The sequence below is a fragment of the Capsella rubella genome, unplaced genomic scaffold (genome assembly GCF_000375325.1).
Source record: "Capsella rubella cultivar Monte Gargano unplaced genomic scaffold, Caprub1_0 scaffold_7, whole genome shotgun sequence".
Taxonomy (NCBI): Eukaryota; Viridiplantae; Streptophyta; class Magnoliopsida; order Brassicales; family Brassicaceae; genus Capsella; species Capsella rubella.
In genome coordinates this window covers 7227697-7248364 of record NW_006238917.1, presented here as the reverse complement: position 1 = coordinate 7248364, position 20668 = coordinate 7227697, and the positions used below count along the sequence as shown (strand labels likewise).

General features: G+C 32.4%; 5 protein-coding genes across 7 annotated transcripts; 4 read left to right on the top strand and 1 right to left on the bottom strand.

Moving 5' to 3' along the window:
- Positions 1–302: 302 nt before the first annotated feature.
- On the bottom strand, positions 303–1818 carry LOC17879106. Its single transcript, XM_006284694.2, has 2 exons — positions 1720–1818; positions 303–930 (listed from the first exon to the last, which is right to left on the bottom strand). The coding sequence occupies exon 2, from the start codon at positions 923–925 to the stop codon at positions 533–535; it is 393 nt and encodes a 130-aa protein (XP_006284756.1). The 5' UTR covers positions 926–930; positions 1720–1818; the 3' UTR covers positions 303–532.
- A 2458-nt stretch (positions 1819–4276) lies between these two features.
- LOC17878331 (L-ascorbate oxidase homolog) lies at positions 4277–7676 on the top strand. The gene is made up of 6 exons (XM_006282514.2): positions 4277–4506; positions 4626–4735; positions 5537–5807; positions 6022–6470; positions 6560–6928; positions 7080–7676. Exons 1-6 carry the CDS (start codon positions 4372–4374, stop codon positions 7369–7371), a joined length of 1626 nt encoding a protein of 541 aa, XP_006282576.2. The 5' UTR covers positions 4277–4371; the 3' UTR covers positions 7372–7676.
- A 513-nt stretch (positions 7677–8189) lies between these two features.
- Positions 8190–9735, top strand: LOC17879249 (probable F-box protein At4g22030). The gene has a single exon (XM_006283755.2). It carries the CDS (start codon positions 8372–8374, stop codon positions 9626–9628), a length of 1257 nt encoding a protein of 418 aa, XP_006283817.1. The 5' UTR covers positions 8190–8371; the 3' UTR covers positions 9629–9735.
- Positions 9736–10105: 370 nt separating this feature from the next.
- Positions 10106–13726, top strand: LOC17878102 (myrosinase 4). Of its 3 annotated transcripts, none has more exons than XM_023778830.1 (13): positions 10106–10123; positions 10363–10624; positions 10779–10839; positions 10965–11023; positions 11139–11214; positions 11316–11393; positions 11566–11653; positions 11849–12092; positions 12368–12704; positions 12859–12890; positions 12996–13092; positions 13173–13275; positions 13429–13726. In XM_023778830.1, exons 2-13 carry the CDS (start codon positions 10442–10444, stop codon positions 13631–13633), a joined length of 1563 nt encoding a protein of 520 aa, XP_023634598.1. In that variant the 5' UTR covers positions 10106–10123; positions 10363–10441; the 3' UTR covers positions 13634–13726. The 3 variants fall into 3 exon arrangements, with proteins under 3 accessions (XP_023634598.1, XP_023634596.1, XP_023634597.1); XM_023778828.1 differs by lacking the exon at positions 10106–10123 and adding an exon at positions 10130–10269; XM_023778829.1 differs by lacking the exon at positions 10106–10123 and adding an exon at positions 10130–10296.
- A 2650-nt stretch (positions 13727–16376) lies between these two features.
- On the top strand, positions 16377–17806 carry LOC17880743 (probable F-box protein At4g22060). Its single transcript, XM_023778831.1, is given in 2 exon segments — positions 16377–16903; positions 16906–17806. Coding segments are annotated over 2 exon segments (1197 nt in total). The 5' UTR covers positions 16377–16533; the 3' UTR covers positions 17733–17806.
- Positions 17807–20668: the final 2862 nt, after the last annotated feature.

Here is a 20668-nt window from a genome sequence, read left to right as displayed (position 1 = left end):
AAGAAGCAGGTGAAAAATAGATTCATTGAACCTAGACATCTTTTTTAGGTGGCGGCATTAGCATTTTCTATATTATCATTGCTTCCGTCACTTTTGGTCGTGTGGTAGAGAAAGCTAGTCAACATTAGCCTAACATTTCTCTATTAGGCTTAACACAAAACACACTTCAATCCTAAATTACATTTTTACACGCTTAACGGTTTTGATTTTCTAATTTCTAGATCCTATCTTTATAGTATAACCAAAATTACAAATCATCTATTTGTTACGACATTTATCTTTCTAAAAATCCAAAAAAAATCCGTGTAAATGCGTAATCTAGTAATTTCATAAACCATTTCTTTTTACAGTCATTCGATTCTAACGACAACAATGCTTAGGTTCCATCAAACAAAAAGACCAGTACAAATGCAAAGATGAGCTCTCATATCCCAATTGCCACCAAGATTGCATAACTATGAAACAACAAGAGTTATGATTATTCAATTTCATTCAGCCAAGACGAACAGTAATAATCTCATCGGTGGATCAATCACTTGTCTTCTTTAGCTTTCTCTTCTTCCTTCATCTTCTTATCCCACCTTCTCTTCTTGTAATCAAGTAGCATCTGAGGCATCTTCTGCATAAGTTTCACCGTGTTCTCCCTTTTCTCAGCTGAGATTCTGTCGCATTTATGCCCTTTCCTCTTTGTCCTCATCGCTTTTCTCTCTGGATCGTAAGGCCAGTCTTCTCCATTTGTCAACACTTCTTTCCTCAGCATCGCTCTCCTACGAGCGCTTATCCCCAACGGTTTCCATGCTCCCATCTCCCAGTAACCCCACACGCCTTTGGTCAGCTCGGTCCTGTATTTATCGAGTTTCGCCCTCCATGGATATTGAAACCCTGTCACTGTCTTTGCCACACTTTCTGCAGCTTTCCCAGCCATAGCTTCTGTAGATAAACAGAACACAAGTCTCTAAAGATTATATCTCTCACATAGCAGCAGTTGAAATTGTAACCAAATAAGCTCAAATCTTAGTTACAGAACCTCTGAAATAAGAGCATCATTGATAAGTTTAATCCAATAGCTCAATTATATATCTTCAGAAACTTAGCCAAGAAACCTCTAAACTTATACATTCCTTGTTAACTCGTAGATTCAAAAGCACACAAGTACACTGACATTCTCGATATCAGTCCAAATTGTGATCCAATAGCTCAAACTTAGTTATGAACCTCTAAATGTGTATCAACATTGATAACTGTAACTTGGTTAAGAAACCTCAAATCTTATACATCTTCTTCTTAACTTAAAGCAGAGGAGATGATCAGGCAATGAAATGATAATCATTGTTAAAAACACAAACTTTGAAGCCAAAGAAAGATTTGGTGATGAAAAAAATCATCGAGTAAGTGAACTTGACATAACATTTCTTACAAATTTACCTCAGACTGGAAAAAAAACACGAACTTTGGAAATGTGATGCAAATGGATTCAGTTCCTAACAGAGCTAATTCTACTTGAAACCCATGAAACTAGGGTTCATAATAAGCTCAATGTAGCGATTCCGTAACTGGGTTTCGTTACCTATACACATTTACAATTCCAAATCTAAGTCACTAACTAAGGTGATTAAATCCTCTCTCGAGTACAGTAGAACGAGAGCAATTTAGGCATCTTTTACTTAATCCCTCATAGTACCGAATCTACTATGGAAATGAAAATGAGAGAGAACTTACAGTAAAGACGAAACCTTTTCAGGCGAGGAAGATCGGAGAAGCTTTTGATCGTGAGCAAACTTTGAGAACGCGGCGCAGATGAAAGATGAACACAGACCAGGGAGGGTTTGGTTTTGGGCCTTTTGGGCCTGTTGGTGTTAGTAACCAACCTTCTCCTATGTTTTTATTTTCCAAAATATTTTTTTTATTTTTATGAATTTGTTCGTGTAAATACAGTAAAACCTCTATAAATTAATAATGTTGGGATCATGGAAATCTATTAATTTATAAAGGTATTAATTTATCGATAAATTATTAATTTATAGAGAGATATTCCTAATTTGGAAAATATTTTCAAAACAATATTTAAAAATAAGATTTAATCATGATAATTAGTATTTTATATATTCAATTACAAATAAAATAATAATAATTATGTATTAAAATAGAATGCTAACTATTTTTCATATAGTAAAATATTAGATATAAAATCTAACAAAAACTAATGTGTCTATATATACATATATTTTGAAAATTTTACCTAATTATTAATTTATAATATTGATGAGACCATATATTTGCGAAGGATTTTCAAAAAAATTATTATCTTATTATTTTATCGAAATATGTCTAAAATTACACTGGTCCCAACTTGGGACCGGAGAAATTTATTAATTTATAGAGATTATTAATTTATCGAGTATTAATTTATAAAGGTTTTACTGTATTATGTTTATACATCAAGACACCATAACAAATTATTTTTGATTTATTAAACTCGATCACAAAATTCAACCGTAAATTTGTATAAGTCCTAGTGGTCCATGTAGATTAACAACGAGCAAAGAAATTTGTTTCCCAGTATTGAAAAAAGTTGTATCAATATTGTCTAGTTGAAAAGTTCAAAATCAATAATAAAAAGTATAATTTTCTTTGTTTTCGTATAAGTAAATGTTCCTTTTAAAAACTTATACTACTCCGAGGATTACATTACATGATACATGTCTTTCTTTGTTCGACAGAACACTCCAAAATAAAAGTCTTCTTGTTAAAGAAAAAAGAAGAAGATAAGAGTCTTCATCCTTCAAGTCACTCAAACAAAATCATTGAATTGAATCATACGTTTTTGGTTTGCTAATTACTTAACACTTGATGTTTCTTTTTTTTTCTCAGTTATAAGCTCAATAGTTTTGTATGCGTTGCTGCCCTATAAACCTAGACAAATAATGGATCAAAATTCTAATAGTTTGTATTAATGAACTCACGTGACTGATACAAACAGTTAACATGATGTCGGAACAAAATAAAGCACTAACGAGATCCAAAGTTACAATTAGATCACTACATACATACACATTATTGGCAACAAGGAGACCGTCGGTGTACGTATGGCAATATGCCAATATGTACAATACTAATCATTCATTTTGAGAAATGACGAACCTACTCCACCACGTAAACGAGTAAAATAAATAAAACCTGTATAAGAAACTAAACTTATCGATTAAATCACTCAAATTTTCATAGTTGAGAACAATTACAATTTATAAATAAGCTAAAAACGTATAATTCACAAAATCTGCATATGACTTTTCTTCTACCGAAATTTTCGGAACTCGCTTATGACAATGTCAATAACCATTTCGGAACTCGCTTATGACAATAACCATTAACACTTTTGTCGAATGTACACATATGATTACAAAACATGACCACATTTTTACATTCACACATGCAAGAACTTTGGTTTATTTCCATTGTGATATATAATAAAACGACTTCAAAAAACCAATTATATTTGTTAGTTTGTCTTTTACTTTCAATCTTTGCTATCATAGAACTATAGATAGTGCAGAATGGTACTCGAGCACGTGATAACGCAGAAACTTGTTTCTTCCTCTTCATATCCACCATACACCCTCATCTTAATAGCTCTGATCTGTGATCTCCACCGTTGATAAAAGCATTGACTTCGAGTATAATTTAATCCGACGGTTCCATTATTCAATTCAAAGACTTAGCAGAGACACATGATGTATACCTTCATGACAGCTCACACGCCGCGTTTCAAAAAAAACATCTTCACTTGCGGACAATACGGAGCGATGGTCGATGTTTACTACTCTCTCTTTACCCAATGGAGTCCCAAACATTTTTTAATAAACTAATTTCAACTTTTATTATGACTGAGATCTAAAAAGAGTAAAAAGGCAGAGAATCTTATGACAAATTTAATATTTTTTTTTACTATTGTATAACTAACTATTATCACATAATTTTCTAATCCAAGCTGTTACACTAAATTGGTAATATACTAGCTTTCTGAATCTAATTGAACTAAATTTCATTTAGGAAAAAAAACAAATAAATATATTGTTATGTGTCCTATATTTTTTTTAAAAAAAATTGTACATGTAATTGTTCATTACTTAATAATATATTTAATTAAATATATGTCTATTAAAAATAAAATATTTCATCAAAATAGAAAAACTTATTAATTACGTCGGTGCCACTGCCACTAATATTTAAGAGAGGGCATCATTTAATAGATTCTACAAAATCCTCTGTATATGGATCTACACCTCTTCTCAGTCTGAGACTCAACACATCAATATAATCCAAAGCCCCAAAGAAAGAAACCAGAAAGAAAGAGAGAAAGAGAAAACAAAAATGAGAGATTCTTGTAAAGTCTCTGTAATTCTTCTTCTGGTTCTAATCAATGGTGTCTTTGGAGACAACCCTTATAGATTCTTCACCTGGAAAATAACTTATGGTGACATTTATCCCCTTGGTGTTAAACAACAGGTACTGCTTTTATAACTTGTAGTTTCTTTCTTCACATTGTTGTCTCTGTTTGTTTTCTTGAGAACATCTTGGTAATATAAACATTTTCTCGGTTCGGGTTTGGTTTTGTGGGAATGCAGGGGATATTGATAAATGGGCAGTTTCCAGGACCTCACATTGACGCAATCACGAATGATAATATCATTATCAGTGTTTTCAATTACTTGAAAGAACCTTTCCTCATGTCTTGGTAAGTTCGTTCTTTCACAAATCTTTTAACAAGTATATATCCTGGAAAATTGAATATTCTTTCACAGAAAAAAGTAGCTATAAAGTTTATAATATAGAGTATAGGATAAGATCTCAACTTTTGATATTGGACTCTTGTTTTTAGTTGTCTAAACGAAATGCAGCTTTAAGACACAATGTGCTTTGAGTTCATCTCATCTCACACATTCTCGATACTTACATAGATCTCTTTTGGTGGTATCTTTTGATGAACAGAAACTTAGGTTCTAGCGTGAGTTAAAATGCTAATATTTTACTTCTTGCAATAATAAAATTATAAAAGATTTGAAGTACTTCCTTACTAATCAAATTACAATTGTTTGTAGTTAGTTAATAAAAGGAGTCGTCACTTTAAATCAGAAAAATCTACATCTCTAGCGTTTCAAGAATTGCAAGTAAAGCAATGCAAACTTATTTTTGTTTTACTCGATTCGAGAATGTCAATTTCTTTTTCTTTATTTGAGTCATAAAAGCTTTTTCTTACACCCGACATAATTGGCTGTCAAAGATACAATATTTATATATTTTTAATATAAATATGCTATAAGAAAAAATAAAAAATATTCGAGTCGATCCATACAAACTAGTCACATGCGATGGACACATGTGAGCTTTAAGTGTCAGTGCCTCAGTGGGAAATAAAAGGGAAGCCATTAAAAATAACTTTTAGGTCCCTAATCTATTTAAAATATCCAAAATGTAACCCCACATTTTATCCGTTCGAAAATGTCCCTAATCTTCAAAGAGATGTCTCTTTTCTTAGGAACGGAGTGCAACAGAGGAAGAACTCATGGCAAGATGGAGTCATAGGGACAACATGTCCAATCCCACCTGGCAAGAACTTTACTTACATTATCCAAGTCAAAGATCAGATCGGTAGCTTCTTCTATTTCCCTTCTCTTGCCTTCCATAAAGCCGCTGGTGCTTTTGGAGCCATCCGTGTCTGGAGCCGTCCTCGTATCCCTGTCCCGTTCCCTTCCCCTGACGGTGACTTCTGGCTTCTCGCTGGAGATTGGTACAAAACCAATCACTATGTAAGTACACTCTTTTTTGCCCTAGTAACTTTGACTTCTACTGTAAGAAACAAACAACACGGTTTTACGATTAGGTTTAGTTTTTAGGTATTTCTTCATATAGGCTTTGTAGAAATTGAAGCCAAAATTAATCGATTGATAAATAAATTTTGGTTCCTTTTTGGTTTAGTCCTGTTTTGGTTTTTAGCAAAATCTCATTGTTTTGGTTTTTTAGGTTTTGAGACGTCTCTTGGAAGCTGGAAGGAACCTACCAATGCCTGATGGAGTTCTCATCAACGGTCGCGGTTGGGGAGGCAATACCTTCACAGTTCAACCCGGTAAGACCTACAGATTCAGAATATCAAACGTTGGGGTGGCGACGTCATTGAACTTCAGAATCCAAGGACACGCGATGAAGCTTGTTGAAGTAGAAGGCTCTCACACTGTTCAAAACATCTACACTTCACTTGATGTTCATTTAGGACAGTCTTACTCTGTTCTCGTGACGGCTAACCAAGCGCCTCAAGATTATTACATCGTCATCTCCTCTAGGTTCACACGAAGAGTCCTCACCACAACTGCGATTCTCCATTACAGTAACTCGAGAAGAGGCGTCTCTGGTCCTGTTCCAAATGGTCCCACTTTGAGCATCGCATCTTCATTGTACCAAGCTCGAACTATCAAGTAAGAAACATGTTTCTTGGTGTACATGTCACCGCTATTGTTTTTAGAGATTCGAGTTTTCTAATGTTGTGTATTGATGTGATAAATAGGAGGAATCTAACAGCGAGTGGACCGAGACCAAACCCGCAAGGCTCGTATCACTATGGTCTGATCAAACCAGGCCGTACCATCATACTCGCCAACTCAGCTCCTTGGATCAACGGAAAGCAAAGATACGCCGTGAACGGTGCCTCCTTTGTTGCGCCCGACACACCATTGAAACTCGCAGATTACTTCAAGATTCCAGGAGTTTTTAACCTCGGAAGCATCCCAACGAGTCCCTCAGGTGGAAGCGGAGGGTACCTCCAAAGCTCTGTTATGGCCGCTAACTTCAGAGAATACATCGAGATTGTTTTCCAAAACTGGGAAAATTCAATCCAGTCTTGGCACATCTCTGGTTACTCTTTCTTCGTCGTCGGGTAAGAAGACAGTTCTCATAACTATCTTTGTTATTAGATAAATCTTGAAATATTATCTTCTTATTTCTTATAACTAACTAGTTAGGAACTAAACAAACCATTTCTAGTATATTTTGATCTTACTTTGATGTTTTTTTCTTGGATATATCAGAATGGATGGAGGACTATGGACACAAGGAAGCCGAGCAAAGTACAACCTCCGGGACGCGGTTTCACGGTCAACCGTGCAAGTATACCCGAGGGCATGGACAGCGATCTACATAGCGTTAGATAATGTTGGGATGTGGAACATAAGGTCGGAGAGTTGGGCAAGACAATATTTAGGACAACAATTCTATCTCCGAGTTTACACTTCATCTACTTCGTACCGAGATGAGTATCCACCACCGAAGAACGCTCTTATGTGCGGACGAGCTAGAGGCCGCCACACCAGGCCGTTCTAGAAGGGATATTGGACGTGACGGCTCAATGGTTTCTTTACTTTTTTTGTTTTACAAGTTTAAAATGATTTTAAATGTTCGGTATTGTCACGAGAGGGTGGCAAAGAGATGTGGATTTGTTTCACTACGGCAAGATAATTAGGAACAAGAAAAAGTTGGAGCTTGACTTGAGCTTTCAATTTATTTTTTATGAAGTAATCAAAATGTTGCGTTCTTGTAATTTTTTTTTCAATAAACAATGTAGCCATCAGTGTAACGTTTTTGTGTACCTACATTTTTCATTCAATAATAACCTGCAAAATTTGAGATTATAATTGATTAAAAGTAATAATGGAAGAAATTTGTATACTCCTGAAAGACTCTAAAGGAAGCGGCAGGTTTCATTGTTCAATCTGTTTGTTGTAGTTTTATAATTGAAAACTGTTAATATTTCCCCCCACGAGTAGATTTTTTTATATTAGTCTGTGGTTGATATTATGTTATTTGACCTTAAAAGAAAATGAGTTTCTTTTTTCAGTAATTCCATCAATTAAAAATAAACCTATCTCGTGAAATAAATGTTGAAAATGATATTAAAATTGGTCTTTTTATATGCTCAGTAGACTATTTTGATTGTGAATACAAACTACGTATTCAACGTTGAACCATTTTAATTATCTTCCAAACATGTAGACTCGTTCTAAGGAGGCAACAACAGCAATAACAAGTGAACCATAATTTATAGTAGCTTTAACGAGTTAAGAGTTTTTATTTATTCTAATTGCTTGACCAATCCAATATCGCCACAGGAGAATACATCAACTACGACGTACGAACTGGTCGTTGGTCAAACTCTTCCTATTGGTCATACATTTATTGTTCATCTTTGTTCATCTGTAAATGTCATGAACTAATATGAAACTATATATACATCAGATCAACCTCTCCTTAGTTTCAACAAACAGAACAAGAAACACAAAAATCAACAAAACGAGATTTAAAAATCTACAGCAATCTCCTCCATATGGCGTCATTACAGGCTTCAAGATTTATGTTTTCTACTTCTTGTTCTTCTTGCACAAGAACAAGATCCGCGGTTTCAATCCCAAAATTACCGAAATTTAATGTCACAATCCCGCAAATACCGATCAAGAAACGGGATTTCAGAGTCGAAGAACCGAGTTTTCGGTTGGATGGTTTTGCGGAAAATTTTGATCTTTCGCTGCCAGAGAGGCAAAGACAGAAGAAGAGAGGGTGCGATGATCAGGTTTTGCAAAGGTCTCGGCTCATGGCGGTTCTTGAAGAAGTTATAGATAGAGCAGAGATGCACAAGAACATTGGAGAGCAACGCAATAACTGGAACTCTCTCTTGCTCAATTCCGTCAATATGATCACTCTCACTGCCGCTCTGATGGCCGGAATAGCCTCAGTGAACGCTGTTGGAGGAGACTCTGTTTCCGCGGTGAGTATAGCTTCTACGGTGTTGCTGGCTTCTGCTACAGGTTTGGCTGCCTTGATGAACAAGATTCAGCCGTCGCAGCTTGTTGAAGAGCAGAGGAACGCGACGAGGCTGTTCAAGCAGCTAAGAAACAGAATCGAGATGGTTCTGAGGGAGAAAAGCGAAGGTGGAATCAGTGAAGCAGACGTGAAAGAAGCGATAAAGAGAGTGCTCTGTTTAGACAAAGCTTACCCACTTCCCCTAGTCGGCACCATGCTCGAGAAGTTCCCTCAAGAATTCAAGCCAGCGACTTGGTGGCCGGAAACAAAACCAGAATTAAGTCATCCTAGAACCGAAGATAACGGGTGGAACTCGGAGCTAGAGATGGAGATGAGAGAGGTGGTTGAGGTGATTAAAAGTAGAGATGCAGAGGAGTACGAGAAATTAGGTAACGTGGCCTTGAAGTTAAACCGGGTTTTGGCAATCTCTGGACCGGTTTTAACCGGAATTGCTGCAGTAAGTTCTGGCTTTATAGGCCATGACTCAGGTTTAGCTGGAGTAGTAGCAACAACGTGTGCTTCATTGGCTGCCGTAGTGAACACGTTAGAGCACGGTGGTCAAGTAGGGATGGTGTTTGAGATGTATAGAAACTCCGCAGGATTCTTCTCTCTCTTGGAAGAAACGATCAAAACAGAGAGAACAGAGGATGGACAAGTCTTCGAGACAAAAGTAGCGTTGAAACTTGGGAGAAGCTTGTCTGAATTGAGAGATCTCGCCAGAAGATCGAGCTTGTCTAGGTTACAAGGATCAGCCATTGATGAATGCGCAAGCAAACTCTTTTAATTAGTCTACAGACATATCGATTAATTGGTTTTGAGTATATAGAGAGAATGATAGATGATTCTTTGCCTTGCTGTACAAACCTGAATATAAATTTGCAAATTCTTTAATTTCGCATTTTTGACCAGTTCATCGAGAACTAGTTACCTAGATACATATATATGGTACACCAAAAATTACAACGCTGTTTTTTGGTCACTATATACCAATATTTTTGTGGACATGCATCAAATCTATTTTAAAATAACGATTTCTTTCGTTTTCATGTCATGAGTGACAACTAAGACAGACACATATCGGCTACAACTCTATATTTTGAGAATTAGATTAAATTATTTTCCTTCGTTATCTTGTCAAAATAAAAAAATAAAAAGTGTCAAGTGTGTTATCCATTATTAGATCGTGGAACATGTGGTTGTTGGTACGTACGATCAGAACCACGCAATTTACAAGATCTCAGCGAGCTGGAGAGGGACCAGACCAGTATTGGGCTAACATGTCGTGTTATTTTCTTTCAACTTAATACGTTAATCATTAATATCGCAAATAAACAGATATCTGTAAATCTCCAAAACTATATACAATTTGTTGATCTATATATATGGCTAATAAAATGGTCGATGAGATGCAAAAATTTAAGCTATGTATGTTTCATAGATGATTCACTCAAGGTTTCAAGTCTGTTCTCTTCTCCGTGATTATATTCTTGTTCTCATCTTTCGCTTTTGTTTGTGCAGGTTCAGTCAAATGATTCAACTCCAACAATTCTCCATCAGCCAAAAATACACTAAGCGACAGTAATTAATCTCTCAAGCCATGACACTTAGTGAAACTTTCATCTTTGTGCTCCTCTTTGCAGCTTTAAGTGCAACGAGTCAACGAGTATGTGATCCAGTGTGCCAAGCTAAAGAACCCTTCAACTGCAATGATGTGCAAATTTTCAGTCGGATTGATTTTCCAAGAAACTTCACTTTTGGTGCAGCAACTTCAGCATATCAAGTATGTTCGCTGTAACATATTTTTTTGATTCTTTTGAAAATTTGATTTGCTTGTACTTCACTGAAGTCTATATTGTGAGCAAATTAATTTATTAAATATAAACTACTAGAAAGGTTTTTATTTTATTTTTTGAAACTTGATTTGCTTGTATAAGACTGAAGGTGCTGCGCGTAGAGCGGTTAATGGATGGGACTACTATACTCATAGATATCCAGGTTTTGTTCTAGTTTTTAAAATATGTAAATAATTATTTATAAACATACACATATACATGGTTTATCGACTGTATATATATTTTGACAAATATATTTGCTCACAATTTAGACTTTTCATCTAGCAGAAAGGGTTCCAGACCGTACTACAGGAGATCTGGCATGCAACTCCTATGAACTTTATAAGGTTTTCTAATAAATCACCAATGGATATGAAAGATATAATTTTAATTTTTTTTAAAAACTTTTTTATAGTCACTTGGAATGAAGTTTGATTGAGAAAGTTCATTGCTTATTTATAGGAGGATGTCCAATTACTGAAACGCTTGAATGTCCAAGCTTACAGATTCTCAATAGCATGGTCAAGGGTCCTGCCTAGTACTAATTAGCCTCATTATATTCTTACGTCTATCTTCTAGTTGTTTTTTTTCTTAGTTACATTTTTACAAACTCTTTCTATGTATATATTGCTCTCTTAGAGGGAAAGCTGTGTGGAGGAGTGGATGAGAATGGAATAAAATATTACGACAATCTCATCGACGAACTGAAAGCCAATGGTAATTATAATTTTATAACATAAATTTTTGTCACGAACGGTGTATATATTAGACTATGGTTTTGATAAACCGGTTTACGTAACCGGTGAGATTATAATAATAACACATGCATGTGCATTTTTCTTGTTATATCTTTGATAATTGTAATTAACTTGATTACATGTACGCGTAGGCATAGAACCATTCGTGACAATATTCCATTGGGATGTACCTCAAGCTTTAGAAGACGAGTATGGCGGTTTTTTAAACCGACGAATAGTGTAAGCGATTCAATTTAGTATATGTTTTTGACAAAAAATTTACTTATTATAGTTATCTCGATCTTATATGCTACATTGCATCTTATTATTGGTAGCAGAAGTTACACTTACCTGCAATCTAAGGAGTTAGTAACTCCTCTTATTTTTCGAGTATACATTACATTTATAAAGCTTTCTGTATGCATGGTCATATAGGGAGGATTTCAAGGATTACGCTGAGCTTCTCTTTCAAAGATTTGGGGATAGAGTGAAGTATTGGATGACATTTAATCAACCTTACACGTTTGCAAAGAGAGGTTACGGAGGTGGAACATTTCCACCGGGGCGATGCACAGGTTGTGAATTTGGTGGGAATTCTGGTACCGAACCTTATATTGTTGGTTATCACCAACTTCTTGCTCATGCTACAACTGTATTTACATATCGGCAGAAGTACAAGGTATTAATACGAATAAAACATGAGTAATGTCATAATTTTCATATTAAGCCTTACTTTAGTTTTTCGCTTCAATGCCTCTCTTTACACTAGAATGCAAAAAGAAGAAGAAAGAAAAAGGAAGAGAAAAAGAAAATGCATGAGTTATGCATGTGAAAAACATTTACTTCATATTTACGTCTTTTTCTGTTTTCACCCAAACGCATATAAAAATGAAGGAGACTTTTTTTTTTTTTTGCTTAAGAAATATATTTATAGGCAGACTTAACAATGTGCAGAGGTTACAAGGTGGAAATGTTGGAATAGCCTTAATTGGAAAATGGTTTGTTCCTTTAAATGAAGCAAGCGTTTCAGATCAGATGGCTGCGGGGCGTGCCTTTGATTTCATTGTTGGATGGTTCTTGGATCCTCTGGTGTATGGAGATTATCCGATGATCATGAAAGATACCTTAGGAAAAAGATTGCCAAGATTTACAGATTTAGAATCTCAATTAGTAAAAGGATCCATGGATTTTCTAGGTTTAAATTATTACTTCACACAGTATGCAACTGATTCATTGCAACCAATTTCGAATCCACCCAACGTCCATACTGATCCAAGAGCCAACTTTAGCAGTATGTCTATCCATCATTTTTTTTTAATTCTATACTAACTGAATATATATATATATATTTGATTTTTTTTACCTCAGAATTGGGGATTTATAGTAACTGCATGCATGCATGTCTACGTAAACTGGATTTTAATTTGTTTTTTTTTAATAAACAGCTTCTCGTGGTGGAGTTCTAATTGGTGTTCAAGTGAGTACCAATTTTAGTTTTTAACTAAAATATTTATAATAAAAAATAGAGTTCATAATAATATAAACATTATATCACTAATTCAAATTAAACGGTTTTTTACAGAGTGCCAATTTTGCCTATTATCCTCCTGGACTCCGTCAAATTCTAAACTATATCAAAGACAATTACGAAAACCCACTTACCTACATCACTGAGAATGGTATATGTATACGCACATATATATATTTAAAGAAGTTTACTAAACAAAAATATATGAATTACATGTTATGAACTTTGCAGGCTTTTCTACTTTTGGCAATCTAATACTTGCTGAAGCACTAGCAGACCAAGGACGAATTGAAAGCCACTGTAGTCATTTGTCTTGTCTCAAATGCGCAATCGAGTGAGTTATCTGTGATTTTTTAAAATTACTAGTTTGATCTTTGGCATGTTTGTCTATACATGGAAAAAGTAATAATCAAATATGACTTATATGATCATACCAATAAATCTTATATATATATATATATATATATAAAAATTGGCATATATGTAGGGATGGATGCAACGTAGCAGGGTATTTTCCATGGTCTTCGATGGATAATTACGAGTTCAGTCAAGGTTACACAATCCGTTTTGGTATGAATTGGGTGAATTTCAGTAATCCAGCTGATAGAAAGGAGAAAGATTCGGCTAAATGGTATTCTAAGTTCAACAAGGAAAAAAATGAAGTTCAAACTCAGACGCTGTTTTTGTCTTAAAGAATATTGTTGCATGATTTTATAATCCAATTATTACCTTTGTCTGGTTATATAGAAAAAGATATTTATAATATTTGATTTGTTTATCGTTTATATCTTTTTAAAAACTAGAATAACAAATGATATAACTAAAAGATACTGTTGGTCTATAAGGTTGAAAATGACAGTAAAGTATATCTAAATAAGTACCAACAAAATGTTATCATTCTGATTCATGGTTAACATGATAGATGAAATAAGCGGTTCAATTATGTGAGAGAGAACGGTAACACTAATCAATATGTTTATATGGCGTTTTACCTCACCCTCCTCCTCCAGGCTCCTGCGGGTAAGAAAAGTTAGATCTTTAAGCTATATTAATCATCGATATACTTCCCTATACTTATCTTTAAGCTCTCAATTACTACATTTCTCGCTCATTTAACCTAATCTTTCCATAAATACAATGCATTGATTTGATAATAGAGCAAATTAAACATCAAAACAAATTAAGAAGAATAAAAAAAAAATTGAGATGAATAGCTTAAAGTTTAAAAGGGTTCTTATTGTAGCTTTTCTATCTCTCCCTCCTCCTCCAATCTCTTGCACGTTATTTGGATCCTTACACTATATTAATATGTCCATACACTTTTTTATATTAATGCTTTGCATTTGTTTTGCATTTGTTTTGCTTGAATGTCGCTTCGAAATGAATAATTTGTCAACGGAATACAACGATGGAGTTAGGTTGCGTGCATGTTATCAATATATATGTTAAATTTCTTTAATTTTAAATAAATACAACTAGAACATTTAATATTATATATTTATTCTTGGAAAAAACGTTAGCTCATGCGGTAAGACGAGTTATCTCTTAATTATTAAGTAAAACTTAATGCCTAAATCAAAAATATATAATGGACTTGTTACAAATTCCGTTAATTTGAATTATTATCTGGTCGCCTTATGAAGGCTGTTTATGTATATGTATATTCACCCTTCACCTACTCTATGTATAAGGTAGGCTTTGATCAAGTACATTAACAAGCTACTGGGCATCACAGTAATATCTTTCTGACTGTTTGTGGTTTGATTTGAGGACACTGGGCATCACATTCATGCAAGCCTATCACACTGTTTTTGATTACGGGCCTGATGAGTCTACAACAAGTGTGAGAGTTGGGTTCGCTAAGTCGAATGATTAGTTTCTCACGAAATCTAAGGGTTATTAATATTGATTGATCAGATGAATAAAGATCACTAATGTAAGAAAACCATAGTTTGAATTCTAATATATTTATCTTTAAATTCTAATATTTGCCCAAGAGTATCCTGATGAGTACAGTTATACATATATCTTAAAAGAAATAAATTGTCTATCATTCCACGCACTGGTCCAACGTAATGCCATGATGAAATGAACCATCCAATTAAGAATGTGATCAATATACTTTGATGATAATGAAATTTCCGTAGGCTCATCAACGCATGGAATTCAATATTGATCAAATTCGTTACCTTCTATATCGAAGAATTTTCATTTTGACACGTCCATTAGATGTTTGGAAAAAAAAAAACCTATTCATAATTATAATTTTTCATTTCTTTTCTAAATTTTAATTTCATTTAATATTAATACTAATAACAAGTTTAATACTATTATTATACTGTCAAACGTATACATTTGATAATAATTAAAAACATATATAAATCATTTTGTCGTTTTCCGTACAGATGTGTGTGGAAGAGCCGTCTCTATATTTTCGAAGGCCACAAACAAATTAAAAAAAGGTTGTTTTAAAAATATGGTTTGCTTAAGAAAAATGGAAAAGAAAACGGTTGTTTAAAAAATATGTTTTGCTTAAGCAAAATGGGGAAAAAATATGTTTTGCTTAAGCAAAATCGAAATTTTGATCAAAAATATTTTGATAACTATTTATACAAATAGGCTAAAGGACTACTATAAAGAATAGGGCCAAAGTTCTGTTATATTATTGAAGATCGCAAACTCATGCTTTCATTGGCTTGGCTTTCGGATAGACTTTGGGAAGATAATAAACAAAGAAGAAAGGAGTTGCTCACTATTTTTTTTTGTTACCTCTCTTTTAATATATACACTTAAATTCAATATATCTCTTTGATAACTTACCTAGTGCATATACAAACCTAAAAAGGACAAGAATCTCACAATTATCAAATAAATCTGTAACGAAAAAAAAATCATGGATATATCTTACATAATATCTACGATACTACTGTATATTTGTTTTCTCTAAATATCAGATATATAATTCTTTTCCTGTTAACAAAAAAAATTGTTTATTTGTTACATGTCTAAATATGAACCATACGTGTACAACTCACCTTTCCAAATTATAAAAAAAGATTAGTAGGTGTGAGATTCTTGTCTAAATGTGGATGATATACAACTCACCATTCCAAGTTTACAAACTAGTTTTATCACAAAAAAAGTTTACAAACTAATATATATAGGAGATAATTATATAAATTATGGACATGAATCCAGTTTTCAAAACTAAATAAAGAATTATCAACAAAAAATAAATCTTGCATACAGATACATGTCTGTTTAGTTGTTTGTGGTTTATATAAGTTGTTTTTTAATTATAAATCAATTAATATTAAATAATTACTCTTTATGTACAAATCTCTTATGGACACACAGATCCATTTTTTCTCTTTTAAGTCAAAAAAATTAAATAATTAATTACTATCAGATACATGTCCTTTTGCGATTTAGGGGTTTATTTAGGTCCCTTATAAAGATGAAGTTTGCTAGTTTCTAATATTTTTTTAAGTAGCGAGAGAAGATTTCTTGTTTTTTTTTTTTTTTTTTTTTTTTTTTTTGATTTTGAGAGAAGATTTTCGTTTTGATAAAACTTATTTGGTAAACTGTTTCGATGGAATCTCTTTCTGATGAGTCTGATGGATCAAGCTGGTCGAAACTTCCTTTAGATCTCTTGAACATGGTTTTTGAACGTCTTGGTTTTGCAGATTTTCAAAGAGCTAAATCAGTGTGTCTTTCTTGGCTACATGCTTCAAAACAATCAGCGCCAAACAGTAAGATCCCTTGGCTCATTATGTTTCCAGAAAAAGGTAAAGATTACTGTCTCTTGTTTAATCCTGAAGAAAAAGAAAAGGTGTATAGGATTCAAGATCTTGGTGCTGAATTCGCAAATAGTCATTGTTTGGCGATTTGTGGAAGCTGGCTCTTCATGAGAGATGATAGATATAATCTCTATATTATGAATCTATTTACTCGTGAGAGGATGGTCTTCCGAGTGTGGAAACACAATATGGTAGGATAAAGATCGAACGAACCACAGATGATAGGTTCCGTAAAAAGATTGATGACGAATATATCACATTTCCAGAAAAAGACATGGACATTGAGCAACCAATATTATGGATAAATGAAAAAAACAAAGATTATGTGGTTATGTGGTTGTTCCGAAGCGGGCACGTGTATTTGGTTTATTGCAGAAATAAAGATAATCTTTGGAATCATTGCGAACCTGCCAATTTCTATGGTGGTGGTAGCATGGTATACAAAGATCATAAGATTTATTTGTATGGTAGCTTGCGTCATGATGTCAAAGTTTTTGATTATTCTGGAGATTCTCCCCGACAAATCTTTGAAACACAAGTGAACTATGCTGGGAAACATGGATTTAGAAGCAGGGTTGGTAATGTGTGGAAAAATAAGAAAACAGATCTTGTGGTTAGTATGAGTGGAGAATTTCTTAGAGTTAAGAGCATAATAAGGAGTGATTCTGATGTTTGGTCCTTCCGCATCTACAAAATGGACTCTTCAAATAACAAGTGGGAGAAACTTACTTCTTTAGGGGATGAAGCAATACTTTTGGATCAAGGTATCACTGTGCCAGCTAGCGCAACCCAAGGAGTTCACAGGAATTCAATATATTTCAGTGGTAACCGTTCTCTTCAATATTTCCCAAAAGATCATGTTTGGAGTGAAAAAGATATCTTTGTCTACAGTCTCGACACACAAGAAGTTGAAAGACCACATCGAAGTATTTGTTCGTCTATTCAATTATCTGATGCTCGATGGTTTGTGCCAAATTTCAAACATACATGATCTCAACTCTGTTGTACTTTTTTCAATGGTTTTGTTAATCCCCTAAACATATCTATGCAGATTCGTGTCTCCTTTCTTTGTCTAGTTGTAAAGTAAGTTAGACATATCATATAATATATATAATGTTTTAAAATCTTATTATTTAGATCACACATCAAATGAAATTATAAGGTACGTCATACATAAATGATAAATCATCGGCACGTCTTTGACACATCAAATGGGGAAGAGACGATCATTAGAATAACCTAACAAGAGTTAGTTGGCTTAGCATGCATGTATTACGTGTGCAATGTAGATTTATGTTGGTAACATATCCAAAGCATTTTAATACTATTTTGGTTGTACGTTAGCAAGATGATAACTATCATTTTTTCCAGTGCAAACATAAATGAGCTATGAACCGATCATACAGCAAGTAACAGATATATATCTTATATAATATAACAAGGTTTTTTCTAACTTTTCACCACGTTACGACATTTGGCGCTCTCTGTTGATGACATGTGTCATCCTTTATTTTTAATTAATTTTTTCCATTTTTATTTTTAACTAAAACATTTATGTTAATCTTAATTCCAAATAACCATATAATTAGGTAAAAATAAAATAAAATTATTAAGAAAAAATAATTATGAGTAAAATTATTAATTGGGATCAAAATTCATTTCTCTAAAGCAAAAGATATAACTAAAGTTTTAAAACAAAATCACATATTGCATATGATATATCACATATATATGTATATATGATTTACTATCACATATTTAAAAAATCTATTTTACATAATTTTCTTACATTTTATTTAAATTTTCATCCATCATATTTATTTTATTATAAAATACTCGGTTCTTTTTTCACTTTAATGATGGAAGAAACTTAAATCAAATGTATGCAAATTGAGTAAAATAGATGTTTTAATTATTTGATAGTAAATCAACAATTGTGGGAGTTAATTCTTATTAATTTGTGTTGAATAAAATTGAGTAGAGAAATATAGTTAATGCAAATTTTTATAATTTCAGTTCTTATATTAAAGTGTGAGTTAAATGTAGAGATCTAATTAATTGTGTTATAATTGATTTATTTTTTCAGTTTTAAAATTAAAGTGAGAGATAGATATATATGATCAATTGTATTTTATTTGTGGTTTGTTTCACTTTCTTCTTATTGGTCTATTTTTCTATAAAATGTTTTTTTTTAAATTATGTTTTCAACTAAACCAAAAATAAAACACATTTAGTTATATATATTAAACTGAAAATTTAATATAAACCTAAAGAAAAAATTATTTTAATCAAGCCATAAATAAATAAAAATTTGATCATCTATATTTATATTCAATTAAAACACAATTAATTATATACATTTAACTCACACTTTAATATAAAAACTGAAATAATATAAATTTGCATTCACTATATTTTTGTACTCAATTTTAGTCAACACTCAATAAATTAGAATTAAATCCTACATTTTGTTCTTCTAAATTGTAATTCTCATAACTTCTCATCTTATAAATACTCATTTTCTCATTCTCTCATTCCCTCCTCCTCTTCCACTTTATCTCAAATCTTCTATAATTGAGTTTGTTTTGTTTTCTGTTTTTTTGTTGTTGGTTGTTTGTTGTTGTATGAGTTGAAAAACAAAATTAATATGCATTGTAAAAGTTTAATCTAAATTTTAATTTTAGTACTATATGATATATATTTACATTGTTTTATATGACACTATTTGGGATTGTTCTTCCAAATATCTTGAGAGTAGAAACAACTGAAAAATAAATGCACCTCTTGTAGATAGGAGAAATGCTAATACCCCATCTTTTTAACTCAGTAGTTGTAGCAAGAGCATTGGAGCTTAAGCTTAGGAGCCACTTTCATCTTATAATTAATCTCTCTTTCTCTCTCTCACATTCTCTTTCACTACATTCATGTATCTTAAATATTTTTCTATTTTTGTGTTGTTATATGTATTGAAAATCAATAAAAGTATCTTTCTAAGAATTTGATCTTAATTTATTTTATAAAGTATGATATATATCAATCATAGTTTCAATTTTTATTTCTAATGCCTTATTATACATACTTTTCTCAATTTTTATTTCTAATGCCTTATTATACATACGTTTTCATACTTATGAGTATGAATGAAGAAAGTATGATATAACACATATGTAAAATAAAAGTTTTGATTGTTATATAAATAAAAGTTTCAATTTAAACCTTTAACAAATAACTTCTTCTATTTTTTGAAAATCTCAAATAATATTTTGTAATTCATTTCAATATATATTTAGTTTGTGATCCAATAGATTATTATAATATTTAATTTATTTAAAATTTGAGGTCTAACTGTTTAAAAAGAAACAAAAAGTACTTGGTTTTAAAAAATTGGTCTTTATTTTTTTTTTAAAATCATATAGTTCATAAAAGTTAAATTTTGTTTAATTCATTCGTCAGTTGAACAAGATTTTTTCTAACTTTTGACCACATTACGACATTTGGGGCTCTTTGTTGCTGACACGTGTTATACTGCATTTTTAATTAATTACTAGGTAATGTCCCGCGCGTATGCGCGGGTTGTTGTATATTTATTTAATTATTTTAATTTATTTATTACTTATAAAAATAGATTAAATAAATTTTAATGTTTATGACATTTTTACATTTTATTTATTTGAATCATACAATAGAATCATACATCCATATCTTTTGAATTTATTCGTTGATTAATTGTTCAATTTTGATAGTAATTTTCTTTAGTGCTTTTAAGTATTTTTTGATAAAACAATAATATTGTTAATGATAAAAATATGAATGATATTGGGAGAATTTAAAAAATACCCTTTTAAAAATACCACTTTTTAAATTTACCCCCTTTTCAAACTTTATCAAAACAACCACTAAAAATGTTAAAATTTATCCATATATGTG